We start from the raw sequence: 16,212 nt of genomic DNA, 5'->3' as shown, positions 1-16,212 counted from the left end.
TCCCATTCCTCCTTGCAAAACAGCTCGAGCTCAGTGAGGTTGGATGGAGAGCATTTGTGAACAGCAGTTTTCAGTTCTTTCCACAGATTCTCGATTGAATTCAGGTCTGGACTTTGACTTGGCCATTCTAACACCTGGATATGTTTATTTTTGAACCATTCCATTGTAGATTTTGCTTTATGTTTTGGATCATTGTCTTGTTGGAAGACAAATCTCCGTCCCAGTCTCAGGTCTTTTGCAGACTCCATCAGGTTTTCTTCCAGAATGGTCCTGTATTTGGCTCCATCCATCTTCCCATCAATTTTAACCATCTTCCCTGTCCCTGCTGAAGAAAAGCAGGCCCAAACCATGATGCTGCCACCACCATGTTTGACAGTGGGGATGGTGTGTTCAGGGTGATGAGCTGTGTTGCTTTTACTGTGTTGCCAAACATAACGTTTTGCATTGTTGCCAAAAAGTTCAATTTTGGTTTCATCTGACCAGAGCACCTTCTTCCACATGTTTGGTGTGTCTCCCAGGTGGCTTGTGGCAAACTTTAAACAACACTTTTTATGGATATCTTTAAGAAATGTCTTTCTTCTTTCCACTCTTCCATAAAGGCCAGATTTGTGCAATATACGACTGATTGTTGTCCTATGGACAGAGTCTCCCACCTCAGCTGTAGATCTCTGCAGTTCATCCAGAGTGATCATGGGCCTCTTGGCTGCATCTCTGATCAGTCTTCTCCTTGTATGAGCTGAAAGTTTAGAGGGACGGCCAGGTCTTGGTAGATTTGCAGTGGTCTGATACTCCTTCCATTTCAATATTATCGCTTGCACAGTGCTCCTTGGGATGTTTAAAGCTTGGGAAATCTTTTTGTATCCAAATTCGGCTTTAAACTTCTTCACAACAGTATCTCGGACCTGCCTGGTGTGTTCCTTGTTCTTCATGATGCTCTCTGCGCTTTTAACGGACCTCTGAGACTATCACAGTGCAGGTGCATTTATACGGAGACTTGATTACACACAGGTGGATTGTATTTATCATCATTAGTCATTTAGGTCAACATTGGATCATTCAGAGATCCTCACTGAACTTCTGGAGAGAGTTTGCTGCACTGAAAGTAAAGGGGCTGAATAATTTTGCACGCCCAATTTTTCAGTTTTTGATTTGTTAAAAAAGTGTGAAATATCCAATAAATGTCGTTCCACTTCATGATTGTGTCCCACTTGTTGTTGATTCTTCACAAAAAAATACAGTTTTATATCTTTATGTTTGAAGCCTGAAATGTGGCAAAAGTTCGCAAAGTTCAAGGGGGCCGAATACTTTCGCAAGGCACTGTATCAAGTGTTATCGCTAGCTTACATCGCCGATTGGGTTGAAGCTGTCTAGTAGTGCGTTGACCACACTAGGAGTTCGAAGTGTTTACAAAATGACTATTGAGATACTTAGCTACATTACATTTGTGCTGGTACGCAACTAAACGAGATGCTAGCTCCATTCATTCACCATTACTGACAATAATGTAATGTTAGCCATCTACAGTAACTTGTTGCTTGCCTTTAGTTAGGATAATTTCAAAACGAAGCCGCGGAACTCCCGCGGGTTCGTGGCATGGCACGCACGAGCAAACTACGAACTCCCAGTTCGCCGGGATACCTCTTCAGCTATCTTCCACATATTTACTTAATCAGTATCTCTGAACTCTGACCAATCAGCACGGCTTTGAATGTTGCTAGGTTGCTTGTGGGCGTGGTTTGGCCCCATAAAAAGTACACACCAGGGATGGGACCCATGCCAACCCTGGGTTGGATCCTACCTGCTGGGCCTGAGTGACAGGTTCCTACCTCCCTCCAGGCTCCTTCTGTGGGCATTAGTCAGTTAGGCCTCAGGGAAGACCTGCCTATCTCCTGGATGTGGGCTTTAGTTAGTTAGGCTTCAGGGAAGACAGCAGATGTTTGAGAAAGGCGACCTGGTGCTATCCCTGTCAATGTTCATATTAAAAGGGCCTTTTGAGGAAACACAGGGCTCAGATGGGACCAATTCCATATTCTCATGTTTATTAATGATGTTATACAGTATCAGGTGTGACTCGCTGGTTTGACATGAAAGGTCAACCATTTGTGATCCACCGTTTCCCTGTTATTCAGCCCATCTGATACGGTTTGCATGTGTTGTTCACCTTGAATCCAACATGGAGTTTCAGTAACGTTACTAGCCTAGCTACATGACTTCTAGTAAATGGACCCTGCATTAGTATGCTAATCATACCAATGCTCATTCTGACCATGTAACCTCAGACAGGGTGTTTAGATGTGGTTTTTTTTTATTGTCATGTGCACAAGCAGGTACAGTGAAACGCCTTTCTTGCAAGCTCTCTTCCAACAACGCAGTAATCATTATCAGTAGTACTATAAAATAAAGTAGAAAGAACAAAAACAAGATAAATATAAATACAGCAGAGCAGTTCACCCCTGCCTATTATGGCTGACCACGATTAAAGGCTATATCTGTCCCACTCTCTCCAGGTTAATGATTACCAGGTTAGCATGCGTGAGCAAAGAGTTCACTGCATTTACTCATGCGCCGGGAGAGCAGAAAATACAGTGAAAACACCCACCATTATCTAAACCCAGAAATGCCTCAAAAATGCCATTTACACAGTGAAAAATAATCTGTCAATACATCCCTTTATGAGAGGTAGGCCTGAGAATAACACAGTTACCATAGTTTATGATCGACAGCCTACTCCCACGCTCACTAGAGCAGTGTTGATTTCTCTAACCATTCAGTACCTCAATAGCTGTAATTACAGTATTAGTACATGCAATGATACGCAGCTGAGGTAAAAAAAAGTAGGCCGACACGTGCATTCTTCCCACTGCCTCGTACACTGTGTGATTAGTTCTGAAAATAATGTTTCTGCTCTGAATCTGGTTTCCACCATTCAACAAAAGACGAAATAGAGCTCGTCTTCACTTTCACAAACTAAAGGGGTCTCGATTGTGATCCTTGTGGAACAACAATGGCACTTTGTTTCACAGGTGTAACTCAAACAGCAGCTAAAGATTGATAGAGACAAACAAAGGCGCTAGTGAATTACTCAGGACTCTCCTCTTCTTCCTTACCCTCTTTCAGCGTCCATTTGATAGAGCCTGATTTCTTGCTGACGGCGTGTAGGTTTCCATCCAGGGTGGACACAAAGAGCAGGCTTTCGGGGAGGGAGACGGTGCTGGCGCGGCAGAAACTCTGCAAGACAGAACACAAAATACTGTAAAAGCACATCTATAGGGGAACAGAAGATAGTCTTCTTAGTGGTATTCAACATAAGCCAAGGGCCTAATCTTAGTATTCACCTCTTTCAAAAAGAGTTTAATCTACAGCCAATGCAAGTACCTTCTGTTGACCAAAGAACTCTGGCCATATCAGCCCTGATATGACCATGGCCTCTATGGCTAGACACTATAATAATGGAAAATATAGCCATAGAGCCAAGGACGCATGTGTGCCGTTGTATTGTATACGTGATGAATAATGAACGGTTTCAACTAATTAAATGGTGGTATTTTTGAACACTGATTCATAATCAGTTTGATCATACCCAACTATAAAATAGTCTACACTACATAGGAATACAGGCAATGTGCTGCCATAACAGAGAACCTCCTGCAGTTTATAAGGCCCCAGAGGAATGCCAATACTGAGAAGGACTGTTTCCCTCAAGGACTGCCGGGGCGGCAGGGTAGCCTAGTGGTTAGAGTGTTGGACTAGTAACCGAAAGGTTGCAAGGATTAACTGCTGCCCCATATCGCCAAACATTACCTTCTCCCCAAACTGGCTGTGTAAAACACTTAGGAACAGATGAGGGGTTAGGTCTCGCTACCTGCCCGCGGGGGAGTTAAGGCTTCTGCATGCTTCAGTTCGTCTGTGCTCGCATAGTCCCTAACAAGACCTTCACTTCACTTGAAAAATGAGAAAAGGAGGCACGCAGAGGCCAAATCAAGCTCTGTGCCTCTTTTTTTTTACATAATTAGTTGACAGTAGGTTGGGGCAGTACGTCCTGTATAAAACAAACTCACTCCTTTGACAACCTCCTTCACAATAGCTCTGCTCCGCTAAGCACAATAAGCATGAAAGCTCTGAAGACTGGAGGCTGCTTTGCAGTAAATGCTGTACGGCCACTTCAGACGTCAGATTGACCATGCAGAGCTTTTATTTGTTGTTTTCAAAAGGGAGTCTGTGATAAGAGTGGGCGGGAAGGCTAGGTAAGGGTCAGGACTGGGAGACTGAAGAGTGGGGAGGAAGGCTAGGTAAGGGTCTGGGGGTCAGGACTGGGAGACTGAAGAGTGGGGAGGAAGGCTAGGTAAGGGTCAGGACTGTGAGACTGAAGAGTGGGCGGGAAGGCTAGGTAAGGGTCAGGACTGGGAGACTGAAGAGTGGGGAGGAAGGCTAGGTAAGGGGCAGGACTGTGAGACTGAAGAGTGGGGAGGAAGGCTAGGTAAGGGTCAGGACTGGGAGACTGAAGAGTGGGGAGGAAGGCTAGGTAAGGGTCAGGACTGGGAGACTGAAGAGTGGGGAGGAAGGCTAGGTAAGGGTCTGGGGGTCAGGACTGGGAGACTGAAGAGTGGGGAGGAAGGCTAGGTAAGGGTCTGGGGGTCAGGACTGGGAGACTGAAGAGTGGGGAGGAAGGCTAGGTAAGGGTCAGGACTGGGAGACTGAAGAGTGGGGAGGAAGGCTAGGTAAGGGTCAGGACTGGGAGACTGAAGAGTGGGGAGGAAGGCTAGGTAAGGGGCAGGACTGGGAGACTGAAGAGTGGGGAGGAAGGCTAGGTAAGGGGCAGGACTGGGAGACTGAAGAGTGGGGAGGAAGGCTAGGTAAGGGGCAGGACTGGGAGACTGAAGAGTGGGGAGGAAGGCTAGGTAAGGGGCAGGACTGGGAGACTGAAGAGTGGGGAGGAAGGCTAGGTAAGGGTCAGGACTGTGAGACTGAAGAGTGGGGAGGAAGGCTAGGTAAGGGTCAGGACTGTGAGACTGAAGAGTGGGGAGGAAGGCTAGGTAAGGGTCAGGACTGTGAGACTGAAGAGTGGGGAGGAAGGCTAGGTAAGGGTCAGGACTGGGAGACTGAAGAGTGGGGAGGAAGGCTAGGTAAGGGTCAGGACTGGGAGACTGAAGAGTGGGGAGGAAGGCTAGGTAAGGGTCAGGACTGGGAGACTGAAGAGTGGGGAGGAAGGCTAGGTAAGGGTCAGGACTGTGAGACTGAAGAGTGGGGAGGAAGGCTAGGTAAGGGGCAGGACTGTGAGACTGAAGAGTGGGGAGGAAGGCTAGGTAAGGGTCAGGACCGTGAGACTGAAGAGTGGGGAGGAAGGCTAGGTAAGGGTCAGGACCGGGAGACTGAAGAGTGGGGAGGAAGGCTAGGTAAGGGTCAGGACTGGGAGACTGAAGAGTGGGGAGGAAGGCTAGGTAAGGGTCAGGACTGGGAGACTGAAGAGTGGGGAGGAAGGCTAGGTAAGGGTCAGGACTGGGAGACTGAAGAGTGGGGAGGAAGGCTAGGTAAGGGTCAGGACTGTGAGACTGAAGAGTGGGGAGGAAGGCTAGGTAAGGGTCAGGACTGGGAGACTGAAGAGTGGGGAGGAAGGCTAGGTAAGGGTCAGGACTGGGAGACTGAAGAGTGGGGAGGAAGGCTAGGTAAGGGTCAGGACTGGGAGACTGAAGAGTGGGGAGGAAGGCTAGGTAAGGGTCAGGACTGGGAGACTGAAGAGTGGGGAGGAAGGCTAGGTAAGGGGCAGGACTGTGAGACTGAAGAGTGGGGAGGAAGGCTAGGTAAGGGTCAGGACTGGGAGACTGAAGAGTGGGGAGGAAGGCTAGGTAAGGGTCAGGACTGTGAGACTGAAGAGTGGGGAGGAAGGCTAGGTAAGGGGCAGGACTGTGAGACTGAAGAGTGGGGAGGAAGGCTAGGTAAGGGTCAGGACTGGGAGACTGAAGAGTGGGGAGGAAGGCTAGGTAAGGGTCAGGACTGTGAGACTGAAGAGTGGGGAGGAAGGCTAGGTAAGGGTCAGGACTGGGAGACTGAAGAGTGGGGGGGAAGGCTAGGTAAGGGTCAGGACTGTGAGACTGAAGAGTGGGGAGGAAGGCTAGGTAAGGGTCAGGACTGGGAGACTGAAGAGTGGGGAGGAAGGCTAGGTAAGGGTCAGGACTGGGAGACTGAAGAGTGGGGAGGAAGGCTAGGTAAGGGTCAGGACTGGGAGACTGAAGAGTGGGGAGGAAGGCTAGGTAAGGGTCAGGACTGGGAGACCGAAGAGTGGGGAGGAAGGCTAGGTAAGGGTCAGGACTGGGAGACTGAAGAGTGGGGAGGAAGGCTAGGTAAGGGTCAGGACTGGGAGACTGAAGAGTGGGGAGGAAGGCTAGGTAAGGGTCAGGACTGGGAGACTGAAGAGTGCAGCTAGTGCACAAAGGGTGTGAGGAGGAACACGTGTGCCAAGATTTAAGAACCTCTGCAAAAGAGCCACATGCTGCTGTCTGCAGAGTCACCAATATCAACATTTTGGCTCCCGAGTGGCACAGCGGTCTAAGGCACTGCATCTCAGTGCAAGAGGTGTCATTACAGATCCTGGTTCGATGCTAGGCTGTATCACAACTGGCCGTGATTGGGAGTCCCATAGGGCGGCTCACAATTTGCCCAGTGTCGTCCAGGGTAGGCAGTCATTGTAAATAATTATTTGTTCTTAACTGACTTGCCTAGTTAAATAAAGGTTACATAAAAAAATATTGGGCTGATAAAGCAAGCATGGTCGGCTTGCTTTACTGTGGAACTCAGGGAGAAATGTGTTTCTGAGTCACCGCACAGACAAAGAGTGGGCTGAGATGGACATGCGAATGTGTTTCTCTCCAGTCCTTCTCATATCACTCTCTCTGGGAGAGGGACACAAGCCCACATGGGCAGACTGACTGGGTTCAGTAGAAAAACATGGACAGCAATTTTGGAGAGAAGGAATGACACAACCAAAAATGTATGCAGGCGTAAGTGGGTGTATGCCGCGTCTGAATCACTGACCACACTTTAAGCTCTAACAGAGGCCCGGTCAAGCCAAGGGGGTGTTTCTTTCCTTAGAAGTCTCTGTGGTCAGTGAGTGCAAGGGATCTTTAAAAAAAAAAAAACATCACACTGATATGCGATACGTAGTCTTCATTTTGATTTTGGCACAGGAAGAGGCCGGGTGGGAGTGTCTGTACTGTAGAGTGCTCTGGCTGCTCAAGGGTTTTGACTAGATGGGATACAGCTTTTGTAAAAAAAAAATAAAATAAAAAACTTTCCCTAGCAGGTTAGGATAATTTGCATAGCAGGTTAAGGTTAGGAAGGGTTAGGGATAGCTAAAATACACCAAAAACATAAAAACATATTTTGACATTCATTTCACAAAAGCTATACATCTCTTATAGCCATGACCCAGCTAAAGGAGGCAGCTAGGGCCAGAGGGATTTTAATACCGTGCATGACTTGTGTGTGTACAAACCTACTCCACTAACCCCACCCCCACTCCTCCAGCCAAACCAAAGTTAGAACAGTAGAACATAGAATTGAATGTCTTAATTCAATGGGATGAAACTTCCCCTCCAAAGGGCACTCAGGATAGTATAACTAGTCCCTGCTGTTTCTGTTAAAGGCAGATCACTGATCTATAATTACTCCAGGCCCTACCCAGCACTCAGACACTTACAAGGGAGAACTAGGCCTAAGTGCTGTTAGGCCAGAAACCAATGTGCCCCCCCCCCCCACATCACAACCAGCAAGCCAGGGCCTGAGGAGCACATGGCATCCAGAACAAACAGAGTACACTTACACTACACCCCTGGCCTTCTATGAATCAGACAGCCTTGTTATGTTGTCTTCCTCCCAGCCATCTACAGTCTACGAAATTGACCAGACCAAACACACTCGGCCTGCTGGAGTAACGAAAGAAACCCAAGGTTACTGTATGAAGCTAGGCCTATCTGATGAAATCAAAGCAATTATAACCTAACCACGTGACTTAGGTGCTGTTTGCTAGCTACAGCTCATTTATTTAGCAGTTTATCTAAAAATGTCTATGGTAGAAGGAAGCGTGTGTGTTTCTGGGTTTGTTTGTTCAGTTAACCCTGCTGTAATCTTACAGTCTACACACCGGAGAGAGCTTGTGTCAATACTGGACACCTGTGGTTGTTCCCACTGGCTTATCACCTCATAAGAACAGTACCAGGAACAGTAAAACAATAACCATCAATGTCAATGTATTATTATTCATCCCCACAAACCTCCAGCCTGCTCTCAGTTTCAAAATCAACATCTCTGGAACATCTGTCGGACGGTTGGAGTTTGTGAGAAGCAGCACTCTGTTCGAAACAACGTTTAACACCTTCAGGCCTAAAAGTACATCCTTGGGACATCTGTATGCGGTTGTTAGGCTATACGGTATGATTGATAGTATAGAGGAGTTCTATACTGGTCTGTATCTGGGAGCGGGAGTAGAGAGAAAAGGTCATTGGAGCAGGCCCCGTTTGGTTTACATGTCATAATGCTTTTTACCAGGGAAAGAAGTCAGACATTGCGTAACACTGCTAGGGTTACATAATATACCCAAACCTGGCGAAACAATTCTTGGCAGGTTCCGAGCTTTCACTCTGCCCCTGCAATGAGGCCATGTTCCATTAGAGAGACAGAATGAACATGCCTAAGAGTTCTCAGGCAGTGGTATCAGGTACATGTGATTGGCAGGTTTCCCACCATCAGTCAATAGGAATCAAAGCCTTCCAGGGAAGAGGGAACACAAAGGAGGGGCAAACAAGTAGTCTTTCAGAGTAATGTAATGCTACTGATGCTTAGAGCTAAAGGTCTCACTGGTAGAGACCGGTGAGAAAGTGTATTATTATTTTTTTTTACATTGCATCTAGGCTTAGGCCTAAATGTTCTCAACCACTACTGGAACCACTAAGAGAGGAGGCACTAGCCTACAGAATTCATAGGCCCAATCAAAAAGAGAGTGAAAAACATTGACAATAGATGCACCCTCCAGAAGGGACATGGAGAACAGAAACCGAAATACTCAGAAATACTTAGTGGAACTGAATGTAGAAATGACCTTCCAACCTAAATCTGCAGGATCCCTGTTAACTGACCTATTATATCAGAACAGACCATTGACTTGAAGAGGTGTTATTGACAGCAAAATTGACAATTTGCACAAGGTAATTAATGCTCGACTCTAGCAAGTGCTTTATCAACCTTGCCTCCATTAATTCACCTTCAATGGAACATTTCCAAAACAGTCTGAATGTTTCCTCCCATTTGTAGACTCGCTGTAGCGCTCACAGTTTGTGTGCAGGCATGAATTAAGACAGGAACTGATGACGCTCATTATCTGGTGACCACAGATCAAAATCGAAGAGGAAATGTTTTTTTTGAAAAGGTGAGGAAATTAAACCTACATGGTGTACAAATGGCCATGCATGACCAGGTTATGTATATTTTGTGTTGAACAACCTGCGTGTCCCTTCTTGAGCATCTTGCCCTCAACACCACCTTGCATTAAATTTCACTGTGGTTTTATTTTAATTGTCTACTTGTTTTGCCCACATGCAATGCACACGTAGGCAGGTCGGATGGCCAGATATTAGTGTGTGCAGAGACTTAAAACATCAAGCATGTTTGTTTTGTGATTTCTCTGTGCATGGCCATTTGAGCTCCCTTCCACTTGTCAAAAACCAGTGGCACCGTCTCTGCCGCGGCTGCACGTAGACCCTAATACACCCGCACAAAGTGCCTGCACAGACATTGGCCTTGTGATAAGATAGGACGCACACACAGTCAAACAGAACATACACAGACTGAACTCTGTCTATACGCACATGGTAGCACGGCCTGCAAGTATAACTGGGACAATAAACTGAAAATTATCAACACCAACCAAACCGATCACTTATCATGGACATTTTGCTGATATCATACATTAAATACCCTATAAGGGCCTACTAGAGAAATGTGACATTTTAATTTAAATACGTTTTCTAATATGGGTGATTGTTGATGGGAAACTGATAGCTACAACATTTAAAGTATTATTATTAAGGGTAATAAATGAAAATAAAAAACTGGCCCACATTAATGTTAAACTTATAGTTCAATGTATTGTTATCATGACAATAGTAAATTTATCGCTATATGGATTTTTGCCCAGCTCTACCTACAAGTCTGACTGCAAGAGTATGAGCACAACCAGAACAAGCATGCTGAATTACTAGGGCACTGAGTGTGTTAAACAAACATCCCTGCACTGCTATTCATAAAGCTACATGTTGGATAGCTACATTTTGAAAGCACTATCACAATATTTTTATTTTATGTTTTAGAAAGAAACATTTAACACAGAGCAATGGGCTTGCTCCAGCAACCAGTGAGGTGGTGGAACTTCACCTGATTGGTCTTTACTGACAGACTCGTTACATGGGGGTCTAAAGTCTAATCGTATCAATTTAGCTAGGGTCCCCAGCCTGGCTCTAATGCCTTGGCTTCATCTTATGGCATGGTTAGATTAGCCAACTAGTGTGACTTAATGGGTAGTTTGTTGAATAAATGCTGTAGAATACATTATCTGTAATTTTACCCCTACTACAAAAACAGGAGACTAGCTAATACTACTTCAAGCAATTTAACAACATACTATATTGGCCTTAGCTTAGTTGGAGTCGACACTAGTTAACTAGGCATAAAATATATGACTGGTTGTTAGCTAGCCAACCAGCCAAGTATACTAGCTAACGTTAGCTAGCTAATAACCATTTAGCCAAAAATATCAGCTAGCTAACTAGTTGTAAATATTAGCTAGGTGTTAACCCCTAAACCCATTAGCTAACTAGTTAGCCAATATGCCAATTCCTCCCACTAAGGTTCAGTATCGTAAGTTAGGTTAGCTACTTACCATTTGAAGTGGGTCAATACTACACAGTAACGTGAAAATGCACCACAATAGGGCCCGACTGCTAACCGTCCAGTCCATCATACAGTCCACACGGGGTAGTACGAGTTACATAGAATGTAATGCGTCGATACAACCAAGTTTTAAAGAGGCATTCCCAAAGAGTTACGATATCAAAACATTTCAGTTTGTCTGTGGCGTTGCTACTCTTCTTGCTTCGGTAATCAAGTGTCTCTGGCTCTGTGCCGGTCCAACTTGCATCTTCCTGAAATGAATATGTGGGTGTTGGACTTAGATTGCGAAGTCCGAAACAGTGGAGGAGGGGGGGAAATTCTAGGATGTCTCTCCACCAATAAGTACACAGCTAGCTACCGGATATGCTTTGCAAGCAAGTATAAATTCGTCGGGGGTCTTCCGGTCACATTACATCAAGCAAGAGGAACATGGAGCGTATGTCTGATTACAGACGCATGGCTCAGTCTGTGCAGACTAAACGCGAAATGTGTTTACCCATATTGTTTGATGGACGCTATAAGATTATACATTGAAAACTGTAGTGAGTGAATGTCAATTAATCCCTATTATGTAATTTTGCAAGGAACTCAGTAAAAAGGCCAGTAGCTAATGGCTAACTAGCTACTTACGACTCGTTCAAGGTAAGGTTAATTTATTGACATCTGGATTGACTTTAACGAAATGATTTAGCATCAAGGATGTTTAATGTTTTGATTCTATTCCCCAGGAAAGTCGGAGGCCATTACGAGCACCACAATCATGTGCGGAGACTGCGCACGTGGTCCGCAGCATGGCCCTCGAGTCCACGTTGGGACCATGGAACCCCTTGTGTTCTCTTGAGGTAGTTGCATGCAATGGCAATCCAATAACCATAGAAAATATCCATTGTTGTATGAATTATGTTTTAACGCGTTAGACTTCTGATTGACAGTGAAGTTGACTTTTGCTGTTCTGACTCATAACCCAGGCATGGACATCAATGTGGTTGTCTCCAGTCTTGGTGAATAACTTTTTTTGTGCATATTTTTGCCTTTGCGACTTCAGGGAATCGTAGAGTTAATGTGGCTTGTCTTGGAGCAGGAGACGTGTAAGCCATTAACAGCGTGGCTCCTTTCTACGAAGGAACCCTGCATCATTCAGGTTTCCCTCAAAGACCAAGGTGAATACTGTGATCTCGACATTTGTAGTGCAATGGCGGGGGGTTTATGAATGATGATTAATGCGTTAGACTTCTGATTGATGGTGAAGTTACCTTTTGTATTCTGACATAACCCATTCTCATATCAAACTGACTGTCTGTTTGAAATAGTAGGCTTATTTGTGCCTTTTTCCCCATGGATCTAGGTGCAGTCATGGGAGTCCAATGTGGCGCAAAATGAATACCAGGGAGAGACTTCAACTGATACAACTCAATTTATTGAACATTATTATTAAGTTGTCCAATAAAGTCATATTTGTAGTGGAATGTTTTGTGTTTTCATTTATATCGTAACTGTATGCACTGTCTTTGAACCAGCAGAGCCCTCTCCATGGCTCTGTAGGCCAAGCTACAGCTGCAAGAACAAATCAAAGGCTTGTTATAACTGGGGTTACTTGGCATTTCATCCCAAGTTTCTCTTTTAAATGCAACTCACATCTACTCACTAATATTTGTCATGTGTGTGTGTTCTGATCTTTAATCTGAATACTTGATGATTTTGAAGTACCAGTCCCTAATTTTAGAGCTACAAGGAATAAACCAGTAGTGTATATATTGTTATAGGCAGATTAAATCAACTTTTTTTTTAGTTCTGCATATTATTTATTCTGACATTTTAACCTGTTGTGATCTGTGCACATGGGCAAATGTCCCTATAACTCAAAAGCACAGTCACTATGGCCCAAACAACCACTCATTAGTTTGAATGAGCCTAGGGTGAGGTACTGTTGTCAAAGCACGATTAGTTACATGCAAGCAATGTTTTATTGATCAGAACTGTAGTGACATCGCTCAATGCAACATTCCAGATTAACCTTTCCTGTCACAGCAAATGTAATGATCGGTAGCGTATGAGGAAAGAATCTGACATGACCTCACACGCACACATGACTTGACTTAGCTGTAAACATTTGACTAGAATTTCTTGTTATTCAAGTGGCACTTCTGCCTCATACACAAACATTTGAACAAAGTTGTGGCAAACAACCCAAATGTCACAGGTAAAGTTATTCTTGGCAAATTTCATGAATCTGAAAGGTTTCAAAACCATCTACGCCAGTCATATTTGAAATTGTTTATTTTTCATATGTACATAGCATGAAGTCAGGTATTTCAAGACAGAAAATTGATAAAGAAAAGTAGTCATATTTAGTGAATGGCTCATGTTTCCATTGGTTGAGCGGTATGGCTAACATAAGTTATGGCTGTTTGAATCACCAGCTGCAGGCATCTAACCATGTTCAGACTGAGTGTGTGTGAAAGCTGTAACGTATCCTAGCTGGTGAACGTGGTCTAAGATCGTGGTGCTCAACCGCCGGGCCCTGGGATGTTGCTGATCAGTCCCTCCGATGGGTGTCTGACAATGAAGTAATGTAGAGCAGTGGTGCTCCAAAGAGGAAACGCATAGCTTTGGCAGTAACTAAGCATGCCTTGTCTGAACCACAATGGACCACAGGGCAGGAGCCTATCCTGTTTCTGTAGTGTGAGACTTCCTGTACAAGTTCACCCCCTGAATAAGACACCAGATTTGCCAGTTGCTGGTACAAAAAAGGTTGAGAAACAGTTTTAAAAAGAGGTGTGTGTGAAAGTGCTGCTTGGCCTATAAGACGAGACAAATGCATTTGACCTCTGCGTTTTAAAACTGTTGATAGAAAATTAACTCCGGAAATATCTCCTACCACTGCCAAAGTAATGCCTAGATTCAATCAGATCAAGCATTTACCAGGGATAGACGATACCCACAAAGCGAATGTTTTGGAGGTGTAACTGTTGAAGCTGTGAAATCGGTGAGCAGCTGCTCTTGTGATCATTGTCACAAAGCCACACCGGCCCACACAGAAGTTCAGAATGAGAAAGTATAGTCTATATAGAAATAATGACACTCAAATTGAAAATCATTCAACAAAAAATATATAATTTCTATCAGCCTAATTAAGGTGTAGAAAATATCTCACATTCCAATGTTCGAACTTGTAAACGGGTCTGCATAGGATTTCTCTTAATGCGACTCAAAACACAATGGCAATGTCTGCTTTAGGTATAATTCCTGAAGCCTCTTGTGGATTTGATTGCTCTAATGCAGTTCCACCGGCAAAACAACCATTATGCAGATGTCGCCTAAAGCGGATCTGATTGAATCGAGCCCTAAGTCAGCAGTCTATTAGGGTCCTTTATATTTGACCCAGTTAGGGAACTGCCTGCTTTACATGTACAGGTACATTCATTAGGCCTTCTGTCTACACTCTACACACCTCTTTTGACATCATAGCTGTAAGACTTGTGACAATACATAGATTTATGGTTGGTATTTGTACACCTCATCAACAATGTGGTTTGACTTCAGAATGGCTGAGGCATTGGTGGACAGAAGACACTGAAGGCCCTATGCATTTGATGAAAGCTCCCAAGCTATACAGTCAGTAACTACTATATATAGCCTTCATCTGTGACTTACTCGGGTGTCATACCCATGCCACAAGAGTGTGTGAGCACGCTGAGCTAAAGCATAGACATCTTGAGGATCCAACACACATTTTCAGGTCTCAGGCAAGGGTATTCATCCCAGGCTATTCAGTAACTACCACATGCAGTTTGAGTTGTTTTGGGGGTAGGATGGTATTGTTGATCGATGCACAGTTGCGTTGACCTGTTTGCATAAGGAATGCCACGCAATGGAAGGGGAGGGGGCGGAGAGAGGGATAGACATTGTCTCACAATGCCCATATGTGCATTAGATGATGAAGCATGTGACAAATCACACACACACACAGCCTTCTCTCTATGACCATCTACACCCATTCTTTTTTCATGGGTTTCGGGTCTGAAAGTCAATGGAAAAAGAAATGCAGGGCATATCATGGACTCCGATTAGTACACACACGTTTCATGTTCATCTCTGATGTTTGGTGTAGCTGCTGTATATCACAGGTAGTGTGGTTCTTCAGTTTACACTGCAAGGCAATTTGTCTGACCACACACACACTTACAATCCAAATGGTCTGTGTATCCAGGTGAATCCATGACCTGTCTGACTGACACCGTCCTCGGATTAATATTCCCTCAAACCAATTATGCAGTATTTCCCAGCCAAGTGAGAAGTAAGCAGGCTGTCTCTCTCCATCTCTCTGCCTTTCTTCACTTCCTGGTAGAGGATCCACAGTCTGGAGTGGCTGTGGGATTGGCCCACTGTCCTGAGGGGAGGACAGTAAGCCCCGCCCACTGCGACGCTGGCACCAGTGGTTACTGGGATGTCAGGTCGCCAGTGACTTATCCTTAGCAACACCCCAGAAACGGAGAGTCTTGTTGTCTTCACACGTCAAATAGTTCAGGCTCCGAGAGGTCTGGGTCCCTCAAGGCATCGGTCGATGTTGTCACAGTAGCCAGGTTGGCGTTAGAACGGGTGTCCATGGCAGAGTGCATGATGGGTAGCCAGAGGTCGTCCATGTTTGGCATCACAAATATTTTCTGTGAGAACAAAAACGAGAACTTGAGTAACTAGGAGTAAAACAGAAAACACTTCAAGCTAAAGGTGTGCCACGAATATTTATTACATTTATGATAAGCCTTTTGTCTGTGCATGTTTGACAAGAACACAAATCTTAGTTTATCACTTGAATGCTGAACGAGGTGCTTTGGTCTAGCTGGTATCACAAAATAGCAATTTATAGTAGTTATACAGTATATGTTTCTGTGAAAACAACAAACAGGCCTCAACACCAGTTACAGCAGAAAGGCAGATTTTGGACAAAAACCCAGGAGACTGCAGTCAATCTTATTCTGTGTGATTGGATTTGGGGATTGTCTGGAGTCTGGTATTTTTGGGAAGCCATACATAGTCACTCACAACTGATGTGTGCGTACTTCTGTGCCTGAGTGTGTGTGGTAAGGATAATAATAATGTAGCGAAGTCTCAAACAGGGATACATGTAGTTCTACTTTGTAGCCTGGCAGAATAACTGAGTTGTCAACAGGTGTGCCTCAGGGCAGAGTTCTAGGAGCAGCCTGATCATTATATGAAGACAGAGAGCCACAAGCATACTGTCTTTGAAGTACAGCTTGGTGGGCTGCTGTAAAT

General features: G+C 44.8%; 2 protein-coding genes, 1 long non-coding RNA gene and 1 other non-coding gene across 4 annotated transcripts in view; 2 read left to right on the top strand and 2 right to left on the bottom strand.

The window, feature by feature from the left end:
- The window catches only part of LOC139365189 (serine/threonine-protein kinase/endoribonuclease IRE1-like), a 31,349-nt gene extending 20,113 nt beyond the window's left edge, over positions 1 to 11,236 (bottom strand). The window contains exons 1-2 of the mRNA XM_071102645.1: positions 10,928 to 11,236; positions 3,108 to 3,228 (exon numbers count right to left, since the gene is read on the bottom strand). Of these exons, the coding sequence (XP_070958746.1) occupies positions 3,108 to 3,228; positions 10,928 to 11,008 (202 nt within the window). The 5' untranslated portion in view covers positions 11,009 to 11,236. The remainder of the gene's footprint in view (positions 1 to 3,107; positions 3,229 to 10,927) is intronic.
- A 120-nt stretch (positions 11,237 to 11,356) lies between these two features.
- On the top strand, positions 11,357 to 12,082 carry LOC139424093 (uncharacterized). Its single transcript, XR_011635903.1, has 3 exons — positions 11,357 to 11,580; positions 11,667 to 11,780; positions 11,984 to 12,082. It is a non-coding gene; the product is annotated as an uncharacterized lncRNA (long non-coding RNA).
- Positions 12,083 to 12,435: 353 nt separating this feature from the next.
- LOC139365352 (small nucleolar RNA SNORA50) lies at positions 12,436 to 12,577 on the top strand. The gene has a single exon (XR_011626638.1). It is a non-coding gene; the product is annotated as a small nucleolar RNA SNORA50 (small nucleolar RNA).
- A 2,743-nt stretch (positions 12,578 to 15,320) lies between these two features.
- Positions 15,321 to 16,212, bottom strand: part of LOC139365188 (testis-expressed protein 2-like) — a 36,118-nt gene continuing 35,226 nt past the window's right edge. Inside the window, exon 13 of the mRNA XM_071102644.1 lies at positions 15,321 to 15,602. Within this exon, the coding sequence (XP_070958745.1) occupies positions 15,447 to 15,602 (156 nt within the window). The 3' untranslated portion in view covers positions 15,321 to 15,446. The remainder of the gene's footprint in view (positions 15,603 to 16,212) is intronic.

Source organism: Oncorhynchus clarkii, chromosome 13 (assembly GCF_045791955.1).
Source record: "Oncorhynchus clarkii lewisi isolate Uvic-CL-2024 chromosome 13, UVic_Ocla_1.0, whole genome shotgun sequence".
Lineage (NCBI taxonomy): Eukaryota > Metazoa > Chordata > Actinopteri > Salmoniformes > Salmonidae > Oncorhynchus > Oncorhynchus clarkii.
Note: the sequence above shows the minus strand (reverse complement) of the source record. Positions and strands in the feature narration are given on the sequence as shown.